At 43.2% G+C, this 27,562-nt stretch overlaps 1 protein-coding gene across 2 annotated transcripts in view; it reads left to right on the top strand.

Annotated features, from left to right (window-relative positions):
• MAP2K5 (mitogen-activated protein kinase kinase 5) overlaps positions 1-27,562 on the top strand; it is a 1,262,070-nt gene that overhangs the window by 1,147,687 nt on the left and 86,821 nt on the right. For both annotated transcript variants that reach the window (XM_078683055.1, XM_078683056.1), the window contains one exon: positions 24,910-24,971. In XM_078683055.1, coding sequence (XP_078539181.1) covers positions 24,910-24,971 — 62 coding nt within the window. The remainder of the gene's footprint in view (positions 1-24,909; positions 24,972-27,562) is intronic.

Consider the following 27,562-nt stretch of genomic DNA (forward strand, 5'->3'; position numbering starts at 1 on the left):
GGATGTACTGTTTTGAACAGGTGCCACCTGATCTGACATTTCTTTTGAAATAGCGATGCCTTTAGGGCAAGAAACTTAGGACTGACACTAGAGTTTGAAGCAACTTGACTCAGTTCTGGAGTCTGTCCTGAATTTAAACCAGCCATGGTGGATCATCATTGTTCTGTCATGCACGTATTAAGCATTGCAAACTACCACTTCATAGAGGTAGACACTGGTGGCTGCTAGGGAACGGGCGTGGTTAGAAATAAAAAAAAGAAAAGAAGACTTACCTTACGAATGCCAGCCACCGCCTCTCCTTCGTCCTTCCGTCCATAACGCATGGAAGCACACTGGCCCCCCTAGCCAATCACGACACTGCTGTCACCAGCATGACAGCAGTGTTGTGATTGGTTTGAGCACCGTAGTTCGGCGCTCAGACTGGGACTGTGAGCCTGTGCATGTTCCCCATCCAGGCTGTGCACTACAGCCAGGTGGAGAACATGCCCAAGGCGACTAGTCAAACCGTCAAGCGAACTTAAGTGCCCACCACTCCTTCCCTTGCTGGCTGTGACGACAGCCCAGCCCCGTAAAACTGCCTCAGTGCGTAAAAATAAAATTATACCATTGAGTTATTATGATTTTATTTTTCCTGTTTGCACTGCTGAAAGAGCAGTGGGGCGGTGCTCCTCTGCCTTCGCGGAGAAGCCGTCGCTTGCTAGACCAGGAGATCTCGACACAACCCCTAGACGAAATTTGTGAACAGTCAAAATATGCATAACAAAAAATAAGTCTTCATCATAACGACCACCTTTTCCCCTCGTTTTTATTACTATTAGTATTTACCTTTCACAGGGGTAGCCGAGGATGGAATGGTGCTATTGAGGCTAAAGACATCATGATACAACTTGCTTTTTGGGTATTTGGGCGCGCTGGCTTCCTGTGCAATCTGTTTATACACACAGCAGCATACTGCTTTGGGCTTAAAGATGTACTTTGTTAGTGTATCAAATAAAACAATAGTTGGCAAATTATCTGAGTATCCACTACCTGCCTGACCTGCGGCAGAAATAGCAATTCTGCTCCCCGAGGTGTTGAGAGACTTTGGGACAGCAACGTTTGATGAAGATTGAATACAATCCAAGTATCTGGGAAGAAAGCGGCGAGGCAGGGGGTTTTCATGGTGATGCCCGCCATTCCGTGCAGTCGCAGCAGGCCTATCCTGCTACGCAGCAGATGGAAACGCTGATTACCCAATGGGGAGCCTCAGTGTGTCACCTCCCACAATCCTTTGTGCTGGTATACACATACGGTTTTTCAGCGTGCGAATCCGAAGACAGACTACGAGTAATTACTCCACTCTTTGTTAATTACGAAACCGTTTATTTGTTACTTAAACAATCATTAATGCCTCGGTTTCCTGTTTCTGTGCCATCATTCTATTCGTCTGCCAGTGCCCATCGTCTGATTCCCTTTCTGAAAATGTCTACCAATCTTAGATCCCTTTTTTTCTGTAAAATGAAAAAGGGCTGTAGTGTGAGTCAGAAAGGAAATACTGTTCGTTTTTTATTAAAAAACATTATTTGCGGGTAAAAGAACTGTGCTATTATTGTGTAAAGGAAAGGCCGTGGCCTTTGTACTAATGAGAAAGCACTGGTATTTTGTGTGACCAGTACATGCGTACAAAAAGGATAGGCATTTGTGGTGGTTTGGGTGTTTACAGAATAGAAAGTTTTCTTAACTACATACATTACCACACATAACGCAAAGTCGTGTGTGTAGATACATTCTGATGCGAGTAGTAGTGGGTATAAACCGATAAAAACAAGCATTTGAAAAGCCAGTACGTCTCGCCTAAGCAAAAGCATACATGCCAACATTATGAAACTGCCAAGAGAGAGATCGTGCTGGCTGGCGTGGTGGCAGAGGCCATTTAAGGCAGTAGATACCTAAAATAAAGTTGTGTGGAGCTTTAAAAATCGGGTCTCTGCCTGAATCAGGTCTGTTGGCATGTATAGAACCTGCCCATTGGAAGAGCAAAGTAATCGTACTTACAAGTGTTCTGCTGCAGGATGTCCGAATGGCAAAATATACTTTGTTCTTTCTTCCCTTACCTTCAGGAGCACGGAGTCAGTGCCACAGAAGGCGGACAGCGTGACACCATGATTGTGCACTGAGCTGCCGCAGCAGGTCACTGGCAGTGCATACTCCTGGTCCAAGACCATTTCTGAGTTCATGCTGGATTGTCACCAGCAGATCAATCAGCAATCGGCTTTCTGCATGCAGGAATTCGGAGGCCGGAGATCGGTCTTTAAATCTGTAGCCTCCCGCCTGAATCAAGAGAGTTGGCATGTATGCAAGAGCTATTGACTTTGCCAATATCTTTTAACAATATTGTACACTAAAGTGGGTACTATTCAGTGTGGCTAAAAGTCAATGCGGTAAAGGAGAGTGATGTGGAGTGTCGTAATTGGAGTAGAGTGGAGTGTTATGGAGTGGCGTACAGTAGAGTTGAGTGTCATGGAGAGCAGTGTCATAGAGTAGCGTACAGTGTTCTGGTGTGTCGTTGAGGGAGTAGTGTCATAAAGTGGAAGAGCATAGCATTGAGTGCTGTAGAGTGGAGTACTGTGTCAGAGTTGAATAGATTGTAGTGGCATAGACTGTCATTGAGTTCTGTAAAACAGAGTGGAGTAGCGTAGAGGGTGTTGCGTAGAGTCGAGTACAGTGTTGAGTAGAGCGGCGTAGAGCAGAGTAAATTGTCACAGTGGAGTGGCATAGAATAGAGTGGAGGAAAGTGGCATAGAGGGAGTTGTGTAGAGTGAAGTAGTATCGTTGAATGGCATAGAGTGAAGTAGAGTGCTGCAGAGGGGATTGACATAGAGTGGAGTAGAGTGTCAGTGGGGCAGAGATTAATGAAGTAAAGCATCATAGAGTTGAGTGTCATAAAATACAGTGATGCAGAGTAGATTGGTTCTGAGTAAAGTGGTGTAGAGTGCTTTGGTGTAGAGTGCAGTGATGTAGAGTAGCGAGCGTATAGTGCAGTGCCATATAGTAGAAAGCGGTGCAGAGTAGATTGCAGTGGGGCAGAGTACAACAGCATAGAGTGGCTCAGAGCGGAGTAGAGTGGCTTATAGTGAAGTGGCATAGAGTGGAGTAGTGCAGGGTAGAGTTCAGAGATGTAGAGTGGTGTAGAGTGCAATGGCATGAGCAGTGGTGTAGATTGGTATAGAGTTGAGTGGTGCAGAGTAGAGTGCAGTGGCATAGAGTGCAGTCATGTAGAGTACGGTGTCAGAATGCAGGGTCGTATAGTGGTGCAGAGAGAAGTAACATAGAGTAGAGTGGTTCAGAGTAGAAAAGAGTGGCGTAGAGTGCAGTGGCATAGAGTTCAATGGTGTAAAGTGACGTAGTGCAGTGGCATAGAGTCGAATATTGTTGAGAATAGTGACATAAAGTGCAGTGGTGCAAAGTAGTTGGCATAGGTGTAGTGGTGTAGGGTGCAATGGTTTTGAGTAAAGTGGTGTAGAGTTCATTGGCGTAAGTTGCAGTGGTTTAGAGTACAGTGGCATAGCGTAGACTGCAGGGCCTAGAGTGCAGTGCGTAGAAATTAGTAGAGTATAGTTGCATAGAGTGTAGTGGCGTGGAGTAGATTGTTTCAGAGGGGAGTGGTGTAGGCTAGAGCACAGTTACATACAGTAGAGTGATGCAGAGTAGCGCATCTTTGAATGTAGTGGTGTGGAGTAGAGTGCAGTGGCATAGAGTGCTGTGGCATAGATAAGATTGCTTCAGAGTAGAGTGAAGTGGTGTAGGGTGGAGTGGTGCAGGATAGAGTGGAGTGGTATAGAGCAGTGGCATAGAGTGCAGTGCTGCAGAGTGGAATGGCGTAGGGTGGAGTGGTGTAGAGTGCAGTGGTGCATAGTAGAGTGGGGTACAGTGCACTGGCATAGAGTAGAGGGGTGCAGAGTATAGAGTAGAGAGGCGTAGAGTGAAGTTTTGTTGAGTGCAGTGTTATAGAGTGCAGTGTTGCACAGTAGATTAGGGTGGCTTAGAGTGCAGTAGAGTGGTGTAGAATGCAGTGGCATAGAGTAGCGTGGTATAGAGTTCAGTGGCAGAGAATGCGGTGCCTCAGGGTAGAGTGCAGTTGTGTAGAGTGGCATAGAGTGCATTGGTGTAGAGTGATGCATAGTAATGATGCAGAGTGCAATGGTGCACAGTAGATTGGCCTAGAGTGCAATGGCGTGGAGTGTACTGGATCTGATTGAAGTGGTGTAGAGTGCAGTGGCATAGAGTACAGCAGTGTAGAATAGAGTGGTGTAGTGTGCAGTGTAGAGTAGTGCAGAGTGGAATAGAGTGGCACACACTTCTGTGGCATAGATTAGATCGTTTCAGAGTAGAGTGAAGTGGTGTGGATTGCAATGGTATAGAGTAGAGTGCAGTGGTGCAGAGTAGATTTTAGTGGACTGATGTAGCGTACAGTGGTGTAGAATGGAGCAATGCAGAGTAAAGTGGCATGGAGTTCAGTGGTGGAGATAGCAGTGTTGCAGAGTAGAGTGACGTAAAGTGAAGTGGCATAGATAGAGTGGTGCAGGGCAGAGTAGAGTGGCATAGAGTGGAGAGTGAAGCGATACAGAATAGAGTGATGTAGAGTGCATTGGCATAGAGTAGAGTGGTGCAGTTGCATTGAGTGCAATGGTGTAGAATGCACTCATGTAGATTGTGATAGAGTGGCATAGAGTGCAGTAGCTTTGAGTGCAGTCACGCAAGTAGTGTCAGAGTGCAGTGTCATAGAGTGGTGCAGAGATCGGCAACATGCGGTACAGTGGTGTAGAGTAGTAGAGAGCAATGGTGCAGAGTGACATAATGTACTGTGGCATACAGTAAAATGCTGTGGAGTATAGTGGTGTAAGTGCAGAGGTGCAAAGTAGTTGGGGTGGCTACAATGGACACGGTGCATTGGTTTTGAGTAAAGTGGTGTTGAGTGCAGTGGTTTAGAGTACAGTGGCGTAGTGTAGAGGGCAGTGACATAGAGTAGATTGTTTTAGAGTGGAGTGGTGAAGGTTAGAGTGCAGTGGCATAGTTTATTGGTGCAGCATTGATTACAGTGGCGTATAGAGGAGTATACTTCAGTAGCACAGAGTGTAGCGGTTCAGGATAGAGTTTACTGATTTAGAGTAGTGCCGTAGAATGCCTATAGCCAGATGCCAGGGACATATTGTTTGGAGTCAAGGGCAACACGTTTTCATGTGTATTTTGTTCTACTGGGGAGTAGGCCCAACCCCCTACAGCACAAACCCTTTGGCTGCCAGTTTACAGTACCACATTATGGATCAGGGAAAGACATTGCTTGCATTTAAGGTAATATTTTTGTCCATGTTTTTAATGCAAAGTCTTTATTATTAGAGTGAGCACTCTAAGTAAATGTTGTAAGCTCAGACTGCACAGACAGCGATTCCAGTATAAAAATGTGTACACACTTTTTCAATGTTTAGCAAGATGAGGCTATGTATAATGCTCCCAGAATGCTTCTTATTAAATGCAGATATTTGCAGAAGCTTGAAAGGAAGATTGAGGATGCTTTGCTTTCAAAATAAAATGTTCCCCAAAAAATGCAAAAACATTTCACTAATCTACTTTAACCCCTTGGCCGCGGCGCGAATTCCTCCGCGGCACTGGGCCGGTGGGGGGCGAGCACGGCGCTGCTATGCTCGTGACAGAACCACGCCGCTATGAGCTACGGGCGGCGTGTGCTCATGACGGCTTGGTTCCGTCACGGCCCCGCCCGTTCATTAATTCGCCCGCACAGGCGGGGAATTAATGCTGCGTGGGCGGAGTGGCTGCAGCATGACGGAACCATGTCGTCATGAGCACACAACGCCCGTGGCTCATGACGGCATGCTTCTGTCATAAGCAGGCAGGGTGTTACACCTTTAGGTACCATTTCTTTGCAGCACATTTACTAAAATGTGTTGATGTATGCTAGTATTTCCCAACAATATTCATATTGGAAAATCAATATAACCAGTTTAAATAAGATTATGGGAAATATAAAAATAAACACGCATTGGTAAAGCCAGTAAGTCTGAAATTGTTGGTCAGTCTTTTGGTTTTGTTAATGCGTGACTTTTTTTGGGATGATTTTTGTAAAAACTTTATTCGTGTGGGAACAAACATTGGCAAAAGCAAAAATTGTTTTTAGTCTCAAAAAGCGCAAATTGTCACAGTAGTTCCTGGCACTGAACAAAACGACTGTGTCGATATGCTCCTTGAGAAAGAAGAAAATGCTGTCACTCACAGTAAAGCTAGCTGATAGAGAGAGAGAGAGGGAGGGAGATAGATTTTAATAAACACAAAAGGTCATGGTTAACACCAGACCTAATTAGGTAGCTAATTATTAAATAAAGTCTCAAAAGTGCCTCCATTTCATTGCATTAAGTGCAGCTATACAGCTTTCGTGAATTCACAAGACTTTACAGAAGTAGGCCAAGAAATAGCACTCCTAAAAAATATTTGTGAACTGCATTGTAGCATGAGCACATAGGTAGGTGTATATTTGCTCATGCGAAAATCTGAGTGTTTGCAAGTTCACTTTCACTGCAACCACTTTTTTCCCAACCCTGGAAGAAGTTTTATGTCTGCCATTGTCAGGAGTAAATTTCCAACCTTTCTCAGTTTGGGAAAAAATTAGAGAAGAGTTGGTGAAACCCTTAAAACATGCAAGTTAGCAGGTTTGCACAGACTCAGAAGGGCATTCAAACCCTGGAACTAATGCTTACCATTACCTTCAGCCCCAGTATGTAAATCTGCGAAAACGTGACAACATGAGGGAATTACTAGTATTCAAACCCTACTATGGTAGGAGCCCTGGCATAATCAGGTAGGCTATTTCAGAGCTTTTATATTATGAGATTGGTGTCATAATTTGTCGCCGCATTACATGGCACAAAAGGGACAAGTAGATTTTGTTACAGGACAAGTAGATTTATGAAGCAACCTGCCCCATGGACAAGTAGAAATGTTATTAAATTCCACACCCCTGCTGGAGTTGTGTAGAGTGCAGTGGCGAAGAGTGCAGTGGTGCACAGTAGGGAGGCATAGAGTGCAGTGGTGCACAGTAGATTTGAGGGGTTAGGAGTAGAGTGGCAGAGAGTGCAGTACTGCAGAGTAGAGTGTCCTAGAGTGCAGTGGTGTTGAGTGGAGTAAAGTGCAGTGGTGTACAGAGGTGCAGAGTAAAGTAACACGTGTAGTGGCATAGAGTAGAGTATAGTGGCATGCAGCGCGCAAAGTAGATTGGCATGGAGTGCAGTGGCACAGAGTGTATTGGTGTTGAGTAGATTATAGTGGCATAGAGTGGGTTGTCGAAGCGTGTAGTGGCGTAGAGTGGAGCGATGCAGAGTTCAGTGACATAGAGTGACATAAAGTAGAGTGGTAGAGCATACAGTGTTGCAGAGTATACGGACGTAGAGTACAGTGGTGTGTAGTAGAGTGGCGTGGAGTGAATTGGTGCAGAGTAGAGTGGGCTAGAGCGCAGTGGTGCAGAGTAGAGTAGCGTAGAGAACAGTGGCGCAGAGTGGAATATAGTGGCAGAGTTTAATAGTGGCATAGAGTGCAGTAACAGTTCAATGGTGTAAAATGCAATGATGTATAGTAGATTGGCGTAGAGTGCAGTGGTGCAGAGTAGATTGGCTTAGGATGCATTAGCTTTGAGTAAAGTAAAGTGCATTGGTATAGAGTGCAGTGGCATAGAGTAGATTGTTTCAGAGTAGAGTGCAAAGTAGATTAGAATGGATTAGAGGGTATTGGCATAGAGTGCCCTAGAGTGCAGTGCAGTGGTACAGAGTAGAGGGTATTGGCCTAGAGTGAAGTGTTGCAGAGTAGGGTGGCATTGAGTGGAGTGGTGTAGAGTGCAGTGTTGCATAGTAGAGTAGTGTGAGGTAGAGTGCTTTGACGTAGAGTAGAGTGAAGTGGGGTAGAGTAGAAAGGCGTTGAGGGGTGATGAGAACAGTGCAGTGACGCTGAGTAGAGTGGCGTGGAGTGGTGCAGAGTAGAGTGCAGTGGCGTGGAGTGGGATAATGTGGAGTATGAATGGTATGGTAGCGTACAGGCAATACAGACAACACATCTTCAATTGAAGTGGCAATCAATCATGTTTGCACTCACATACAGTTTTACTGATAAAAGTATACAACGCACAAACGATAATGTGTGGAAATGTCATCTCCCATTATATTGATTTGATATTCAGAACAGTTCATTTACAAACATTGTACAGCCTTTCTCAGGGAGTCTCCCAGCAGCCAGCATGATTGTCACATAAATCCTATCACTTTGAAGTCAAAGAAAGAAAAATAAACAGCAAGCTCCCTAGAAGAGACAGTCTGACACAGCAAATATGACAAGATAAGAACAAGATTTGAAGGCCTGTTTACAGAAAGCGAGTTGGTGGAAACATACAGTACACAAGAATGGGCAATGTGAGGGACGTACTTGAGCTGGCCATCCTAAAGCAAATTAAGCCAGCAAAAATAAAGCCAGATAATGTGAGTTACAAACAACTAAGCCAGTGGTAAGCAACGGGTGGAATGCATTAATAGGTCTATTTTCGGAATTACCTCAAGATGTGTTTAGCAAACCACACAGCTGCGGTCTCTAGTAGGCTATGACCTAAAAACTGCTACGACTAGTATTAACATATGCATAATGGAAAGGCTGCTGTAGTGTTTGTGATCTATAGAGAGACAAATGTCCGTAACATAGCTGTCAAATTCTTGCCTCAAAAAGCGGATGAAGTCAGGCTTTTAAGAGGGTGGTCCAATTAAGGTCAATGTGGAGTGAACATGTTTTCGGTGGATAATATAGGTAGGAAATGTGGGTTACTCTATTAAAGTCTGTGGAGGCTTTTTGTTTGTCAGGCATTTGAATAGAAGTAAAAAATGGATAACTCCTGCCGAACGTGGGGAAGTTGAGGAGTATGTTGTGTAGCATTTACAGAAAGAGTAGGCTTTTGTGATATTTACAGTAAACAGAAATGTTGCTGTGGTAAGTGGTAATCTGTGCTGGCATGCTATTTTAGACAGTTTGTTGTAGTGTGCATTAGTATTCTTATAAATAAAAGTCTGAGTTGGTGTGTTTGTACAAACAGCAAAGACTGTTGTGGAGTTAGTGTGGTTGAAGAGTAGACCTGGACGAAATTTCCATTACGTCTAATTTTGCGTTATACTTCCTATGCAAAATTCCCAAATTTGCGCTGTAATGCCATATAATCACATGCATTTGCATCAAACATTTAGCTTGGGCGCACAGGTACAATGAACACAACCAGAACGCGAACAGCTACAGTTTGTGGTACTTGTGTGCTTTTCTTTTTACATGAAATGCATCTTTGTATTTTGAGATAAAGCGTCAAACACCAGTTTTGCATGTCACGTAATTTTCCCACAATGTTGCCAAATTGTGCAAATGCAAACTATGCAAATTTTGAACACTTAATCGTTCACACCCTCCTGCCACTCTACTAAGCTCCCATACGCAGGCGTCACTGTGCCGCTCTCTATTCAGACTCTCTCACACTCAGTCCCCATCCTTCTAATTTTCAATCCTAGCACTCACCATTTCAAGACTCTCAAATTTAGGCCCCTTATTGCCCGAGTTCAGTGTTCAAATCGAGGCTTGTCTCTTGTACACATACCATCTTGAGAGTTTCCCATGATCATACCTCATCTTACTAGTATAAGACGTTCAAATCTTAAGTGGTCAATTTGACTTCCCTTGTTCTTTGACAAAGCACGCACTCTATACTACTCAAGTCTTTTTTTCCTTTCCAATACCACCAAGATGCATCCATTCATACGTAGTCCATGATAATATTCTCAAGTTCCACAGTGTGATCTCTCCCTTTGACTTCTTCAACCTCTTGCTCAACAGCCTCCCAACTGACCTCTCTCTTATGTATCCCAGCTGTCTATTGACCACTCACCTCACCAAATGTTCTTCCTGGCTGTGCACGAGTTGCTGCCTCCTCATGACTTCTCAACACAATTCTTTTATTTTCCAGTAAAGCTTTTCAAAGGGTCCCTCTCTACTCAGGTTGTACACTCAGGACCTGCTTCTCTTTTTTTGACCCATTACTGCTAACTATTTGATCTCTCCCTTTCTGAACCTGTGGTTGGCTTCTACCTACTAGCATTGCGTCTCTTACCCTCAGTGACTTAGTACATTTCCTTGAGCTTTTTGTTATGTCCTATTTTCTCCTTTAAACAGCTTCTGTGTGCCATCATGCTCCGGATTAGAGAAAGATTTGCAGTTATGCCAGTAGCTTGCAGCAGCTTGGCCGTATATTTTCTGGTATTTTGCATGGGTATCAATCATTCAATGCATGCTTTTGCTCTGAAGGTTTTTTGGAAACGAAACCGTAATTTGCTCCAGAGACAACAATTGCAGTGTTGAGTTGAATCTAACTCCCAGACTGGGAACAGTGGTCTCAGTCAACCATATTACCGTGGGTTTCAATTTGGGTCCCCTTCATGGTCTTAGGCCTTAATTTAAGTTTCACTGAAATCTGTCTATTTGGCGTTAAGCAGAGGAGAGTTTTGGTGGGGATTAGATCCAGCCTCTTTCTGCTCTTGTTTTTATGTTGAGTCCCCTTTAGTTAAGACCCATTCTGCTCCTCACTTCTCTTCCGCTCCAGTAGAAAGGCTACTCCTGCTCAGCTTCAAAGATTGTTGAAAAAGAGGCCTTCATCAGGTCTGTGAGTGAAGTGCCTCTTCCCCAAAAAATATCTGAGACCAAGTTATTTTTATGTTAACATGGTGACTCTGGGAATAATCGCCAGCTACTGGTATGCACTGATACAGAAGTCATGAGTAAAGCCAGCAGAACTTTCCAACTTTATGAACTAGGAAAATGAAGTACCAATAAGTTACATACTATCAGTAGGTGTTATTCACAGTACTTAGAAACTGCAATAACTATTATTAAAATCTTAAGTACTGCCCCAAAATGTACTGGTGTGCCAGAGATATATGAAGAAATGCAGTCTTTGTGAGGTACTGCCACATACAGACAGCCCCACTGACTTCCTGGTTTGATCTGTCTTTCTGAAATTTGGGACCTGTCTCTGATCCAGTTACTGAGCATTATGGTACTCTTCCACACACCGCCTCCCTCTGTGGATCCTTAAGGCGGACATCTATGTTCATTGGACTTTACCCCTATACATTAAGGGTGTATGAATGCAGGTGCTATCCACTATTCTCGCTACTTATGGTATGCCTTCATCGAACTACATTGGTAAAGGGTTTTCCTCTAGCTGTCCACCCAGGTGACTGGCCCAGAGAATCAAGCTCAAGGAATCCACAATGGTGTTACATCCCTCTTTCTGTGTTTTTAGAAGCGACTCAGTGCTAGTCCTATCCTTTTTTGGCTTTTGCAGATCCATTAGGCACTTGCTTCCAGTAGCAAATAGATCAGTTTCTTTCCCCAGTACTAGTGCATGCCTTTCCTATTCATAAGTCCCAATAGTAATAGCTTTAGCCTAATCACTATTTAGCACTCTCACCTCTTGAACTATAGGGTTGATTCAGCTGGTCCAGCTTCAAAGCCACCTGTTCATAAGACACTAAGTTCACTGATCAAAATACTCACCCAGACACCAGCAATGTCAGTACTGGTGAGCCGAAGAAAACAAATCCCACAGGGAAATATTTCTCAGTCTTACCCAAGATCTCGAGAGGGGCTCTTTCTTGAGATTCCAGCTCCTTTGTCAGATATGAAGGGCATCTGCACTTTGGTGACCATATCTACTCCCCCACCATCACCTTTATGGATCTCCTTAGCTTCAAACATGGCCAAAAGGGGTGAGAGAGTCCACATTGTATTTCTGCAATTTTAAGGTCTTTGTACAGCAACAACAGGGCTCCAAACAATGACAGCATCTTTTTTTGGTAATGCTAAGTTCAGTTAATGGTAGTAAAGGTGACTTCACTGAATGAATAACTTTTCCCTCCCACATGAAGAGATAGGGAAATGCCCTGAACCACAGAAAGATCACCAGTCTAGGGGCCTCTTTCTTAGGCTACCTCGATAGCATTCATGGTCATCTGTAGTCTTCAGACCTGGCATAGATCTGATAGTTAAATCTCTCTGCCGCCAACTCTGACAGAGGGAAGTAAATGTTTATGCTAAGTACTGGCAAAAAAGGTTTCTTAGTAAAAGCTGCATATGTTTATCAATCACATAGTCATCAGTCCTAGCACCATCAACACCAGTCTCAGTGGGATTCAGAAGTCATGATTACGTAGCCAATAATGATTTTACACTGATTCTCTAGTTTAAACTAATAGTCAGCAAAATTGCTTCCTTTATTCTGCATGTATTTGCAAATAACCATGCAGCATTCTAGGAGAATTGTAAGTAGCCACATATTGTTAATTACACCTGATTTCATATTGGAACTAATATCCGTGGTGCAAGCAAAGGTTACAGCTCTTTGTATTTACTTAGTGCACTCACCCTAACTTTGAACCTTTTATACATAAGAGTGCTTATCTTTCTTTAGTAGCAGACACTCCTCTTTCCCACAACCATATTATGGTATGGTAAATTGTCTACCATAGGGGGTCTGTACTTAGGAAGGTGGTGCCTACTTGTCCATTGGACCAAATAAGCACGAATACGTATTGCCATTGACCTCTATGTAATATATCCTGGGTGTCTGGTTTAGATTTTCCGCATTCTTGCCTATGGCAGTGGAGTCTTTGAATGTTCCTTCATACAAGTGTCTAATCTATGTCAAATCTTTTTACTGTACGTGGCAAACAGCCAACCGAGGCATTTTTGACATTCAGTGTAGCCTTGATGGGTGGCATTCAAAAAGGGAACTAATGCACTCCACTTTGGTGAGTTTCTGGAATGTGTCCAGAACAAATATGTCAATTCCTTCTGACCTACCGTTTTTTTGTCATTCCATCTGACAGAAGAGAGTTTAGCAGTACAAGCTTCATTGGTGAAATTTAAGCAGAATACTTTTACCTAATGTGCCACTGGACAAAAAATTACATCAAATCGCTAGGTGTTTTAGGCAATAGGGTTTTGGAACTGTGTAACCTTAATGTGAATGCATCCAAAACTGTGTTTTTCCTTAACAAATATACGTAAAAAGGGAGTGCTTAGGAAGTCCAATAAATGTGAATCTAAATTTAAATTAACTCAATACAATGTCAGTCCATATTCTTATCCAAATCATTCAGGCATGAGATTCTTCTCATTGATTTTAATATAATGCAGGATACCATATCATGATATTTCAAAGCAAACATATTCTTTATTCTTTACAAAACCCAACAGCAGCCCAGCCAATGCATTTCGTCCCTAACAGGGACTTCATCAGGGATTGGCAAAATTATTGTTCTTCTCTCTTTTAGTGACACTTTTCTGAATAAAGATATCCCATAAAAATGCAGGCTTAGGGTGAGTGTATCTCCAGTGGGACCTGCTATATTAAGTATAATAGTGCCAAATCCCATTTACACTAATACTTATCGCCGCCTGCATTTTTATGGGATATATTTATTGAGAAAAAGTCACTAAAAGAGTGGAGAACAATAATTTTTTAATGAAGTCCATGCTAGGGACGTAATGTGTTAGCTGGGCTGCTGTTTTTTAAATTTATTTTCAGAGTTTTATGTAGCGCAAATTTGACCCGAAGGTTTCGGGTATCGGAGCGCTTTACATGAGCACCAGTTGCGTTACACAAGGACACATTCATTATTGTTAGGCACGGGGAGATTAAGTGATTTGTCCAGAATCTCAGGATGTTGAGCGCCCCTGCCGAGACTTGAACCTGGTTCCCCAGCGTCGAGGTCAGCCACTCTAACCGTAAAACCACATCCTCTCCCCAATGTGGTTGGATTTTGTAAATAATAAGTTTGCTTTGAATATCATGCTTTGCCTCCTGAATTTGAAATCAATGAGAAGAATCTCAGTGTTTTAATGATCACTACATCTAGCCAAATTTGGAATAACACTTACTTGGCTTCCCAAGCAATTTTTGTGCATTGGCTGGACCTGAAAGAAGAAGTTGCACGATAGGAATAAGAATTCGGACTGACATTGTATTGAGTTAATTTAAATACATTTTGTTCTTTTTTGGGACTTCCTAAGCACTCCCTTTTTACGTCTATTTGTTCATTTGAATGTATGGTTTCTGACCTGTAGAACGATTAGAAGATTGATTGCGATTGTATTTATATCATGGAAATGACGCCTGTATGGCTGGGAAAGCCAATAGTGCTCTTGTTGGATATACACATTTTTTATGACTAGGTACAATGGCTCCATCCGAGGACCTAGTGCTGCCCGCACCCGGTGGACAGAACAAATGACAAGTAATCCTTCAGGACGTAGTTGCAAAGAGCTCAGTTAAGCAATACAAATGAAAGGCCTTGAATGTAATGGATGCAGTAGCAAGGTTTGTTGGCATAGGTGCCACTCTTAGGTGAGGTTTTCCATGAGGAGATCCAAATCCATTTGTTAAAATGTCCTTTGAAGAACAGAGACTGTTTTGGGAAGAAAGAAGATCACTCAGTCAATGTATAGGAGCTGATTGGCTGCATGGGCTTCATCACTGATTTAGTCTGTTAAATCGGACAATTTCAGAGCTACGGTCACTGATTTAACAGGTCAAGACAGCATGTTCAGCCTCCTCCAGCAATACTCTGCCTTTATAGAAAAGAGGATCTGGAAGGAGAAGATAGCGAGAATCCTGGTCCTCCTGCATTACACAGAACTCTGTGAGCGTCATGATCAGTTACAGTCATGGCTGTTGTCAGGGAAGAGGAATTTGGAGATGACTAATTTTCCTTTTCATCCTGATGAACAAGATCAATTGTCTACTTGAAAATAGAGAGAATTTACACCACAGATAGATTCTGATTACAAAGAGGAGATTTACATATAATTTTGGACTTACATTGTTTAGGCAACGTCCTAAAAAATAGAAATTAAAGTTATCACTACAGAATTATGTTTCAGCAATACTGCTATACTACTGTTGGTCTCATTAAAACTCAAAGATGCATGTATGTATGTAATAATTATTTGTAGAGCGCACTGTGACCAGAAATGGTATCCTGGTGCTAAGAGCCACTAAATAAGGAGACAGCAGATCAAAAAGCTAAGAAGCAGATCGCTAATGAGGGAATAGCCAGGTTTTCAGTGCCTTCCTAAGTTGTATTAAGTCAGAGTGAGCTCGTAGAGAGGCTGATAGTTGTTCCATATACGGGGTGCGTTAACAATAAAGGTGTGTTCTCCTTGTCTGACTTTTTTAAGTCTCGGTTCATGAACATAATTGCCTGTAGTGGATCGGAGATTTCTACCAGGCGTGTATTTTTTAAATCTGTTTTGTTGGGGTATAGGTCTTTTTTTGTAGTGCCATATGCACAATGCAGAGTGATTTGAAGATTATTCTCTGTTTGATAGGCAACCAGTGGAGCTCCCTCAGAGCTTCCGTGGCAGATGAGTAGCAAGGTTTTTTCAGTTTAAGTTTGGCATTGATTGTCTGAATACGTTCTAGTTTTTTTAACAGGTAGTTGGGGACTCCTAGCAGCAGGGCACTGCAATAGTCCAGCCTTCTTAATATTACCCCTCTCGAGATTAATGCTCTAGCTGGTTGGTCAAGCAATGGATATAACTTCCAAAGGGCCCGAATCAGTGCAAAACAGGTCCTGGTAAGTCCATTGACTTGATTTTCCAGAGTCAGGCCTTGGCCGATTATCACACCCAGGTTTCTTACCGATACGGGGTTACCCAGTGGGGTTTCCGTAGGTAGCGGCCAGAAATTGAATGGTAAAGGTACCGGAATTTTATTTGAAGGGCAGCAGAGGAGTTCCGTTTTATTTCTGTTCATCTTAAGAGAATTTATGTTCATCTAATTAAACATGTCCAGAATACAAGCTTGAAAATTGCTAATGGTGTCCTCCTGAATACAGAATTAATTGTGTATCGTTAATTAACTTAATATTATGAGTTTTTATAAGTGATATGAGAGATTTGATGTAAATGTTGAACAAGATGGGGCTCAGGGAGGAGCCCTGAGGAACACCATTTGTTGTCTTTCTAAATGTGGATGATAAAGGGGGAAGAGATACGGCTTGGCAACTCCCTGACAGGTAGGATTCTAGCCAGTTCAACATCTGTCCCCCCACAGCCACTGCCATAATTCTGGACAGTAGGGTGTGGTGGTCCACCGTATCAAATGTCGCCGATAGATCTAAGAGGACAAGTACAACTGATTGACCATTGTTAGTAGTCCTCCGCAGTTCATCTGCAGTACATATTAGGGCAGTCTCTGTTCCATGACCAGGATGGAATCCAAATTGCTCTTCCTCAAATTGGGCAGCATTTTCTAGATAATGTCAGAGTAATGCACTTGTGTAGTGTTTTAGAATTGTTACTGGAAAGGGAAGAAGAGAAATCGGCCTAAAGTTGGCTAAGTCAGAAGGGTCGGCAAAGGCTTTTTTAAGCAGTGGTTTAACTATAGCTTTCTTCCAACAGTAAGGTACCTTCTCACTTTCTAAAGAGGGGTTACAAAGTTGTAGGAGAGGGCCAGCGAGCTCGTCTTCACATATTTGCCTTTGCTTTGGCGGCAGAGGGTCAATCGGTGACCCTGATTTTATAGTCCTATACAAGGATTTAAAGGTCTCGCCAGAGATAGGATCCAGCCTAGTGAGTGTCTCAGAGGGTGAGTCTGAGATCTAAAAGGAGAGACAATCCAAATTGGGCTGGACTGGGGGGATGTGTAATAGAATGTGTACCTACTGTAGATTTGTCAATTCCCTCCAGAATAGTTTTAATTATATTCTCAAAACATTCTTATAGATTATCACATAGTGTCTGTGATGGCTCAATCTCTCGCTTGAGGTGCAATGGGTCAGTAAATTCTGTAAGAATTTCAAATGTTTTCCTTGCTTTGTTTGGAGCTGCAATGGTTTGTTCATAATAGTAGTTAGCTCATGTTTTCCTTATTTTATAATCACGTAACGCATTTTTTTAATGAAGCTTATCTACTTCAAGATAGTGATGCCTCCATTTCCTCTCCAATTGCCTGCATTTTAATTTGGCATCTCTCAGTGTAAGATCGTACCAGGGAGCTGAGACTTTTTTCCGATTCTTTATGGAAGTCAGGGGTATGCTTTAGTCTAAAGTTTTTTACATTTCCCTTTCTAATCTGTTATACTTCACCTCCGCAGAGTCTGCTGGAGAAAAATATGTACTATTGATGAAAGGTTTGGTTTTAGCTTCGGAGAGGTTATTTCACGCTCTACCTCTGCTAACTGCTAAGGGGGCTGCTGGCTTGACAGGGGAACGGCTCTTAGCCAAAATCAGGTAAAAAGTGATCAAAAAATGGTCAGTCCAAAGTCAGATTTTCTGGGGAAAAGATAAGGTGCAAGGTGTGGCCAGCTATGTGGCTGGGGCCATGGACCTGCTGCTGGAGACCTATTGTCTCGCAAGTGCTACACAGCTCTTTATATGCTGCTGATCGGCCTTCTTCTGCCCAATAATTAAAGTCACCCAACAAAAAAAGTTGTTTGTGTGATCCGTACATTGGAGATATTGTCTAAAAAGGAGGAAATGGGTCGACTTACAGTAGTGGGCGGTCTATAACAAAGAATCCCTGTGCCCAAGTTTATCTGTTGATCCTTTAACTGGAATCCTAATGTTTCTATCCCCTCTACTACGTCTGTGGGGATAATGTTGAAATCCCACTTATCTCTGTGGAGGATGCCTAAACCACCCCCTTTTTTACCCACTCGGGGCTTGTGGAACCCTTTAAAACCATCTGGACATGCCCTGTCAAGGTCAGAGAGAGAGTTCTCCTTAGACCAAGTTTCTGTGATAAACAATACATCCAATTTCCCAGTATCCAGCAATATATAGATTTCTTCCGCAGGTTTAGGGAGAGATCTAACATTCAACAGACCACAGGTCAATCCATTATTTGGATAAATTTTATCCTTTCGAATCTCAATAGGCGTAGTATCTAGCCTTACAGTAGGTTGCTTACTAATCAGCATTAATTCCTCACCCGTGTAACAGAGTTTATTCAGTGGAATGCGGCTAGATCTGGCAATATGGCTGGCGCTGAGTGCGTCCCGAGCACGGACGGGAACAGACAGGCTTGCCTTTGGCGGCGCACCCGCTGCGCGTGTCTGCTACGCGTACTCTCCAGCTTGCTATTAAGTAGCGTCTGAGTGATACTAAATTATGCCATGGGTGTGGGGGCGGTCCCCCGGAGATACGGGTGCTGCTCTTGGCCAGAAAGTAATGCATGAGTGTTAACTCTGTTTATCAACCCCAGTAACAAATTAGATTAAAAATGACTAAAGTCCTAAATACAGTTTTAAAAACCACTATTTAAATGTGCTCCCTCAAATACATAGGTCAAATTCAAATTACACAATTCAGATTGAAGTCCTAAATACAGTTTTAAAACAACTATTTAAAAGTGCTCCCTCGCGTACATAGGTCGAATTCAAATTACACAGTTCAGATTCAATTCAAGTTCACTATTCAATTCAAATGAGCACTTAGCGATAACGATGTTAGCCTTACTTAGTGGTAACTCCCGCGCACTCCAGCTTGCTATTAAGTAGCGTCTGAGTGATGCTAATTGACGCATACTTACATATACCAGTTTCCAAAGGTAAAAGAAAACACCTGAGATTTGTAATAGGGCGCAATAATTTTACATTTGTGGTTCTCTCCTTTGGGCTCACTCCAGCATCCACAAAGATGATGGAAGTAGTAGTGAGTGAGTGAGTGTACACTTGTAAAGCGCATGGCTACCAAAGGCCTCCCAGCGCTGGAGACAAGCATAAAACTAAGGCAAAGCAGCTGACTCAGGGGAACAGCATAGTCTTTAGATGTTTGCGGAACCGTAAATGGTTGGGCTTGAGCCGAATAGTGACTCATCTTGGTCATAAATGGAAATCAGCTTTACCATTAGCTGGATGTCTGGCTGCTCAAGGCCATCAAGAAATAAAAAGTCCCAATTGGTCACGGACCATAGACTATCAGAGACCTATAGGTATAGTTACAGGCACACACTTGCACATTCAGGAAACTCAATTTAAGCTAATCATTATATCCATACATTAAAACATTAATGTGTATAAAAAAGTTTTTGTAAGGCACCATCAACAAGACTGTCATGAGTTATTGCAAAAGAATTTCATACATATTTATTTAGTACAGTATTTTCAATAGACATTTTATGTGTAGACAATATAAAATCACAAAAAACATTTAAAACCAGTATCACAGTACTGTAGAATAAGCTAAAAAAAAAGCAGTATGTCGACTCAGCGTTTCGGTTTTTTTCGAAGTTAAAAACACCTTCTTCAGGACAGTTTCTTTAATTTAGCAACAAAAATGGGAACCTGTTGATTCTCCCTTGTAAATGTGTTCCACCAACATTGGTACCAAGTTGTCAATAATGGTCCTGTTTGGCACTCTGTATATTTAAGTTACCTTTATTTTCGGTAAAAAAGCCACACAAAACATACAGCGGAGCCACCGTTATTAAATTCGGATATTCAGCCTTGAATTGTGCTTAAGGCAGTCAATATATAGACAGTTCTCTGTCGCAGTCACAGTCCTGCTTCTACAGATGACAACCCTCGAGGGAATAACCTCCTAGATTTGTCTCTTTTCAATTTGATAAGAGAAAAGAGACAAATCTAGGAGGTTATTCCCTCGAGGGTTGTCATCTGTAGAAGCAGGACTGTGACTGCGACAGAGGACTGTCTATATATCGACTGCCCTTAAGCATAATTTAGCTTCAAGGCTGAATATCCGAATTTAATAACGGTGGCTCCGCTGTATGTTTCGTGCGTTTTTTTTACCGAAAATAAAGGTAACTTAAATATACAGAGTGCCGAACAGGACCAATATTGACAACTTGGTACCAATGTTGGTGGAACACATTTACAAGGGAGAATCAACAGGTTCCCATTTTTGTTGCTAAATTAAAGAAACTGTCCTGAAGAAGGTGTTTTTAACTTCGAAAAAACCGAAACGCTGCGTCGACATACTGCTTTTTTAGCTTATTCTACAGTACTGTGATAATGGTTTTAAATATTTTTGTGATTTTATATTGTCTACACATAAAATGTCTATTGAAAATACTGTACTGAATAAATATGTATGAAATTCTTTTGCAATAACTCGTGACTGTTTTTTATACACATTAATGTTTTAATGTATGGATATAATGATTAGCTTAAATTGAATTTCCTGAATGTGCAAGTGTGTACCTGTAACTATACCTATAGGTATCATATAGTCTATGGTCCGTGACCAATTGGGACTTTTTATTTCCTGATGTTTAATTCCCCTTGTCCCGTATTGGATGAGTAAGGGGCCTCCCTCTTTTTATATTTTTGGCTGCTCAAGGCCTCCTCTACTGATTTCTTTCATCAGAGTTTGCATTCTACACCCTTTTGCACAGCCAGTGGTTTCTGATTAACAAGGTGAAGTTGTCTGTAACGCATTTTGATAGACTCCAGTTACTCAGATCAATTAAAGATGTGCTCGCATCAAGTGTTTCCACCTCCAGAAAGTTTCTATCATATTTGCCAAATGATCGCAGTCTTTCAACGAATCAAATCTAAACAGCCAGATCACTACCGCATCTTCTGGGATTGTTGGCGACTTACATCTTGTTTCTTCAACACGCTTAAAGAGGAGGCTTTGCAATGGATGCTGTCATCAGTTTAATCAATTCATTTGACAGATGAAGGTACTGATCTTATGTCATCCATGCTTCAGTGGTAGCATGTTCCTGTGAAAATGCTGGACGGGGACCTTTTCAGAGTGGTATGGGTTCAGCATTTCAGGGCTGCAGTGTGCATGATAATCCATGCCTTCTTTCCCTCTCTAGAGAATTTTTCACATGAACCACCTAGATCCAAAAGTGGTGAAACTTGCACTGAGACCTTCCTTCTGCAGTTACAAGGAAAATAAGTTGGAATTTTGATGGAGAACTCCTTTCTGATGTACCACGTAACCAAGAAGTAGCATATAGCCTCTTTGTGAAGAAGTCATGATTATGTAAGGCTGTTTTCTTTTTTTTTTCTTTTTTACAGAGTTTTACATAGCGCGCACTTGACCCGAATCGGGTATCAGAGCGTTTTACATAGCACCACTTGCATTACATGATGACACATTAATTTTTGTTAGGCACAGGGAGATTAAGTGATGTGCCCAGAATCACAGGATGTTCAGCGTCATTGCCGAGGCTCAAACCCAGTTCCCCAGATTTGTGGTCGACCGCTCTAGCCACTAGGAATTAGTCTATCAACAGCATGTTTGCTTTTAACCCAGCTCTACATGGTCTCTTCCACAGTGTTAAACCTTTTGTCACAACACAGGGATGGCTGCTTCACATACATACTCAGACTCTTGGTGGGACTACCACTGTGGAGGGGGTTCCGAGTACACCGTCAAACTAACAGCAGTTGCGGCAAGAGACAGGAGACCGCCGCAGCGGCGGTATTCTCTGCTGTCTAAAAGTACTCAGTCATGCCTGCAGGATTGCACCAAGCCTATTTAAATGTTCCTTCCCTTTGTGTTGGTGGTGTCCTGGCAGTGGAGTCCTGACAGAATGATTCTATGGTGGTGTGGAAACCAGTAAGTACTACTTATGTGCATCTCAGTGGAGAAGTGTGGCTCACCGATTAGAGCGGCAGACCCTGAGGCAGAGGTCTGGCCCGGGACCAGGGTTCAATTCCCGACGCGGCAGGGTCTTGGGCTCAATGTCCACGGACTCGATAATTCTCGCCTAGGTGCCTACTCTAATCATGGGTCCCACTCTGCAACTCTTGGCAATAGCTTGCTTAATCTCCACAACGGCCCCGAAAGCGCTAGGATGCCTGGCCTCACCTTGGAGGTGCCCAGTAAGGGGGCATCTCACAGGGAAAGCCAGGAAGGGTTACACAGCGGTATACAGCGCCAAGATACCTTTCAGGTGATAGTGAGCTTTACAAGTATACACACATTTACATATATGTTGGGAATCTGTCAGAATGTACATGTAGGTAATGTGTACTGCCCATTTTTGTTACATATAGCATTGCACACCAACACCATACGCACACTATTGAATGTATATCCACACCTAACACAAAGGCCTACCTTAGATTCCAGGGACAACGGGATGGCTGAGCATTTAGCGTCAAGTAGTATCAGTTAAGAAAGGACCCAGACAGTGGCGGTTAATGCGGATTCGGTGGTGGGACACCAGAAAAGGTGAGTTTTCGCCTCTTTTTCATCGATTCGGCCACAGTTGCCTCCACTGAAAGGCACATTGTAATTTGGATGGCTGGAATCCTAGTGGGATTCCCTCCGGCAACAGCTTCTGCCTCTGACACCAGTAAAGCTGGAGAAAGATTCTGGCGGAGGCGGCAGTACTACAGCGGCCTTCCCTCCAGTGACCACCCAACTTCTAAATCGAGTGGGCAGGAAGATGGCCAAAAAAGCGACGACGGGACCAGTCGTGCCAAATTCTCAATCAGGCCCTTAGAGCTTGAATATTGAGATACTGGCCCTATCTACTCATGAGTTTCCACCCCAGGTGATGGTGGTCCTTCTAACAGCCAGAAGACCATCGGGGAGGGAAGTCTATTCTTGTCGATGGTCAGTGTCTGCAACATCTCTGCCAGAGTAAGGCACTAGAATTGGTTCAGGTGGTGTAGATAAACAGCCTCCAATTGGCATTGTACACCTCTACAATTCTGCAATGTACACCGAGCTCTACATTGGTTGTCTTCCATGATTATCGCGCAAAGACTTAACTGTTACATCCCCAGAAGGACTCTTCGTTCTTAAGTTTTTCTGGGTGCAAGGTTCTAAATTACATAAAGTTCGACTGGGTTGATGCAGCTTCTTATTGTTTGCTTGCAAGTTATGGAACAATCTCCCCAAACATTTTCAGCTTAGTTACAATTATCTTTCCTTTAGAAAGAAACTAAAAACTTTTTTTGTTTTAACCATCCGTTTCTTTATTCTGTACAGTTCTTTACTTCAGCGCCAGGAAGTCTGATGTTGGCATGTGGTAAATACAGTTTAACAAGACCTAACCATTTGCAGTTTTTGTTCCAGAGAAAGGACTAATTATAGGGACAATGAAATATTCAATTTCTTAATGCATTTTCTCATCCGATCAACCTGTAGCAGGTAGATTCTTAGAGGGTCTTCGGAACACGTTTCGGACCTTAACCTTGTGCTGATCTTCCGCATGGCGCTGCATGTCCCTCATATGGTATACAGCACTGTTAGTGGGAATCCCTTCTGCATGAGGGTTAGTGGCAGTCAATTCAGCAGAAGGGTTTTGGCATCTCCACCCTTTGTGATTTAGTCTAAAGACTAAGTAATACAGAGGATCAAACCATACTTCTAACCAATGCCAGTTCCAGCGTTTGTTCAGAGTAATTCCCTGTCACCATTATTTCCCCTTCCTCATCCTGGCAAGGTTCTTACCAGGGCTCTTGGCTACTGCATTCACAGAATAAAGAAGCAATCTTTTAGTGAGCTAAGAAGGCCACCAGCTAATGAAGCTGTAAATAAATTAACACTCCTGATGTCTCTCTCTGTGTGTTAAGATCCTCTTGAGGAGTGTTGGGCCCATTCCATTGAAGAGAAGGGAGACACTTGTTCTCCTAAGAATATTTCCAATTCAGACAATTTATCAAGCAGCTGCTGTTTGGAAAAGAATGATAGAACATATTTGAGCAAAACAGTGCTTCACGTTTCCTTCATCTAAGGCTACTGTTACTTGATCCTCAGCTCACTTCCTTTCAGACACTCTCTTGAGAGTGGTTCATTTCAAGAATGTCTGGGAATGAGTATCCGTTAGGACAAGTTACTTTCCGTTGGTAGCCTTCCTTAAGATGGATCTGCGGTCTCCTACTGATTCCTTGTCGCCTTCTCGTCTCCTAACGTGAACCTGTGACCAGTTTACTTACGTTTTTGGTTCTTCCATCTGCATCATTGGCCTTATACTCAGTCGGGGGTCCTTGAGAAAAAGGGGGAACTAATGTCACTGTTGCCTGTGGCTCTATGTATGGACCTGCTGTGTAATTTACTGTGAAGTCTTGTGGGTCTACGACTGGAAGTTGATTGGTGTCCCCTGGCACCGGGAACTGAATGTGCCACATCCATTCTAGCAGCGCTCGAGAAGGTTCGTGTAAGGAATCTGAGGGAGACAAGATATGTATCAGAAGGAATGTTAATGACGGTACGCAACTCGTTCTTTGATAGCAGCGCTTAGCTGTGCTACTTTCTTCATTTTACGGAGCCCTTTTTTATAGTTTAAATCTTTTTATTGAAATTTATCAACGGTCAACATATTCAGTATTTCAAAAAGCCTTGGTTACATTGCCATCACACACCCTAGCTTGCAGGGCCAAGCATGGAAGAACATGTCGCAAGAAGGTCAAACTCAGCAAAAATCGAAAGGAAACTTATTCTACCCCGCCCACCACACCTCACCCCGTTCCTTGTCCACTACTGAGCCCTGTTTTAGAAGAAAATAAATAGCAAAAAATCCCATATAGGGTGAACATTTGGCAACGGTATTTTTACTCTAACGCCCTTTCTCTTTTATTAACTGTTTTGAATGGTACCGCCATAACAACTGTGAAACCACTGTACACTGCATTATGATGTGATCTACCGTAGAGTGAAACATGGAGTAGGAAGTGTATGTACTTCGCTTTCTGAATTATAATATGTTTTACCGTACGCAGGGAACAAAATGTGGCCTGTTGTTTCCACCCCTCACTGGGTTCTTTTGCATTTAGATGGGTGAACTCGGATTGCTGTGTTTTCAGTGTTTCTTGCTCGTCTTCTTGACTGTTTCCTTTCCTTTCTATTCCTCAGGATTCGCCGGTTCTCCCAGTTGGGGAATTCTCCGAGCAGTTTCTTCACTTCATCACTCAGTGGTAAGCCTTGTGCTTGGTACAAAACTGATCCATTCCATTAGCTCGGCCTCATCTCCCTTCCCTGCTTCATTCTCTGGGGCACGAGGGACTTTGGGCAGATGGCAACATAAAGCTGAAGAAATACTATACATTCCGTAAATGTTATTTACACACGAGAGCCCAGCACCAATGGCGAAGGCAGCTCTGTATAAGAAAATATTTACTCTTTGTTGAAATCTTTATTGTATTTTGGTATTTCAACTAGATGTCTTCCTCTTTATTCTACACTGTTGAAAATAAATGTATATAAGTATTTATATAGAATTAGTTCTATTAACCAGCTATACTGTATGAGAATACAAATGCAATATATACGAAAACCACTCTCCTCCACCAAGAACTGTTTAAGCCTTGCTATTCCCCACAGCCAGCAAGGATTTATGGATGAATATTCTCTCCACTACCCAGGAGAGAGGTGGACACCATCCTACTCTCCCTTGTCCAGGAGAGAACAGTCATCCAGCTTCTATATAGGGTCCTCATCTCAATCAATCAATCAATCAGTGAAGAATTTGTAAAGCGCGCTACTTACCCGTGAGGGTCTCAAGGCGCTGGAGGAAGGTGGGGCGGATAGCTGCTACTGCTCGAATAGCCCGGTCTTGAGGAGCCTTCTGAAGGTGAGCAGGTCTTGGGTCTGCCGTAGATGGGAGGGGAGGGTGTTCCAGGTCTTGGCGTCAAGGAAAGAGAAGGATCTGCCCCCGGAGGTCGTTCGTTGGATGCGTGGGACGGCAGCAATGGCGAGGCTGGCAGAGCGGAGCTGGCGGGCGGGGGTGTAGAAGTTGAGTCTGTTGTTCAGGTAGGCTGGTCCTTTGTTGTGGAGTGCTTTGTGTGCCTGGGTGAGGAGCTTGAAGGTGATCCTCTTGTTGACGGGGAGCCAGTGCAGGTATCTTAGGTGGGAGGAGATGTGACTGCGGCGGGGGACGTTGAGGATCAGTCGGGCTGAGGAGTTCTGGATGCGTTGTAGTCGTTGCAGGTGTTTGGCCGGGATACCTCCGTAGAGTGCGTTGCCGTTGTTCAGCCTGCTGCTGATGAGGGCCTGGGTCACTGTTCTTCTTGTTTCGGTCGGGATCCACCTGTAGATCCTGCGGAGCATTTGGAGGGTGTTGTAGCAGGAGGAGGAGATGTTGTTGACCTGCTTTGACATGGAGAGGGAGGAGTCGAGGATGAATCCCAGGTTGCATGCGTGGTCCGTCGGTGTCGGGGCTGCTCCCAGTGCAGTCGGCCACCAGGAGTCGTCCCAAGCATCTGGGTGGATTGTAACCAAAATAAAGATAACGTTCCTTTACTGTGAGTCTTTTACTTTTAGCTCATAGACATTTTACCATTACGAACCTGTGGGCATTCTGCCACCTGCTGATGGGACTGGAAATTACTTCTGTAGCTGGTGATGGATATCTTTGTGCACCGGTACCACATGCATTCAACCAATGCAGCACTTCCCTGCCCCCGCATCCTCGCCTTTTCCTTCTTATGCAAAAGGTGCCAGTCAGTGTGCTTTTTTGTAAAACAACTGGGGAGAGGAGGGTGCGGTGGGGGGGGTGGTAAGAGGAAGTAAAAAGGTGTTTATAATGGAAGGTTCCTCTGCAGTTGAGAATAGGAAAAAGAAAAGATTAGAAAGGTGACAACTGCCTGCTTAAACCTATGCAACTAGATCGCGGGAAACTTTATGGGCAAATCTTGCATTGCTCTGGGAAAAAGCCTGAAGGGCATAGAATAATTGGTTGCATGTGAAGTAACCAGGTTCTGGAGAACTTAATGGTCACACTTTACATCGCTCCATGAAGAAACTTCAAGATCATGGTGTGAGCAGAATGCATGTGAAGTGCCAACGTAGCTGCACAGAATACATTGCTGTCTTGTAGATGCTTGGAGAATACCTCCAATGCTCCTTCAGCTCTGTTGGTAAGCACCGCTTAACGCCAGATGGACATAGAGAGTAACAATGGGTGAAACTGGACACTGATCTGGCAGTGGTAGCATTAGAAAGCGCTTGCCAGGATCATTCCCCTTAAAGGCCACAAACGCAGGCTCCCAGCTCTAGTGTTAGTAGCACAAGAATGCCTCAAAACTAGATTGTGCCACGTCTCCTCCGCTGTAGAAGCTTGAGGAAGTCGCAAGAATATACTGAGAATTATCTCTTCATTCAGATGTAACTCAAACGATTCTTTTGTCATGAAAGAAGGGTGAATCCAGGGAACTACCTTTTCCTTTATGAATGTTATGAAATGTTTCAGGTGAAAAGGCCACAATCTGTGGGTTCAAAGGGTTTGTACATCAACCTGGGTAGGTCCAGGCAGAATCATTTCTGGAAACAAGGACTGTATCAGGGCTGCCCTATCCCTCTTGAGGGACTCATTGGCCTTGTAGAAGGACTACCAAGCCTGGTTCCTAAAAGTTGCAGTTAGTTACTGCAAGTTTACACCTTCTCCCCTATGTGATCAAGGTGACTTGAAAAAGACTTGCTATTGTCTTTGAACCAGGAAGCCAGGACAGAATCAGAGCCATTTGCTCTTATACTGGGTCTTGGTAGATCACATCCTGGGGAGCCACTG

Source organism: Lissotriton helveticus, chromosome 3_1, assembly GCF_964261635.1.
Source record: "Lissotriton helveticus chromosome 3_1, aLisHel1.1, whole genome shotgun sequence".
In the NCBI taxonomy this organism is placed as follows: domain Eukaryota; kingdom Metazoa; phylum Chordata; class Amphibia; order Caudata; family Salamandridae; genus Lissotriton; species Lissotriton helveticus.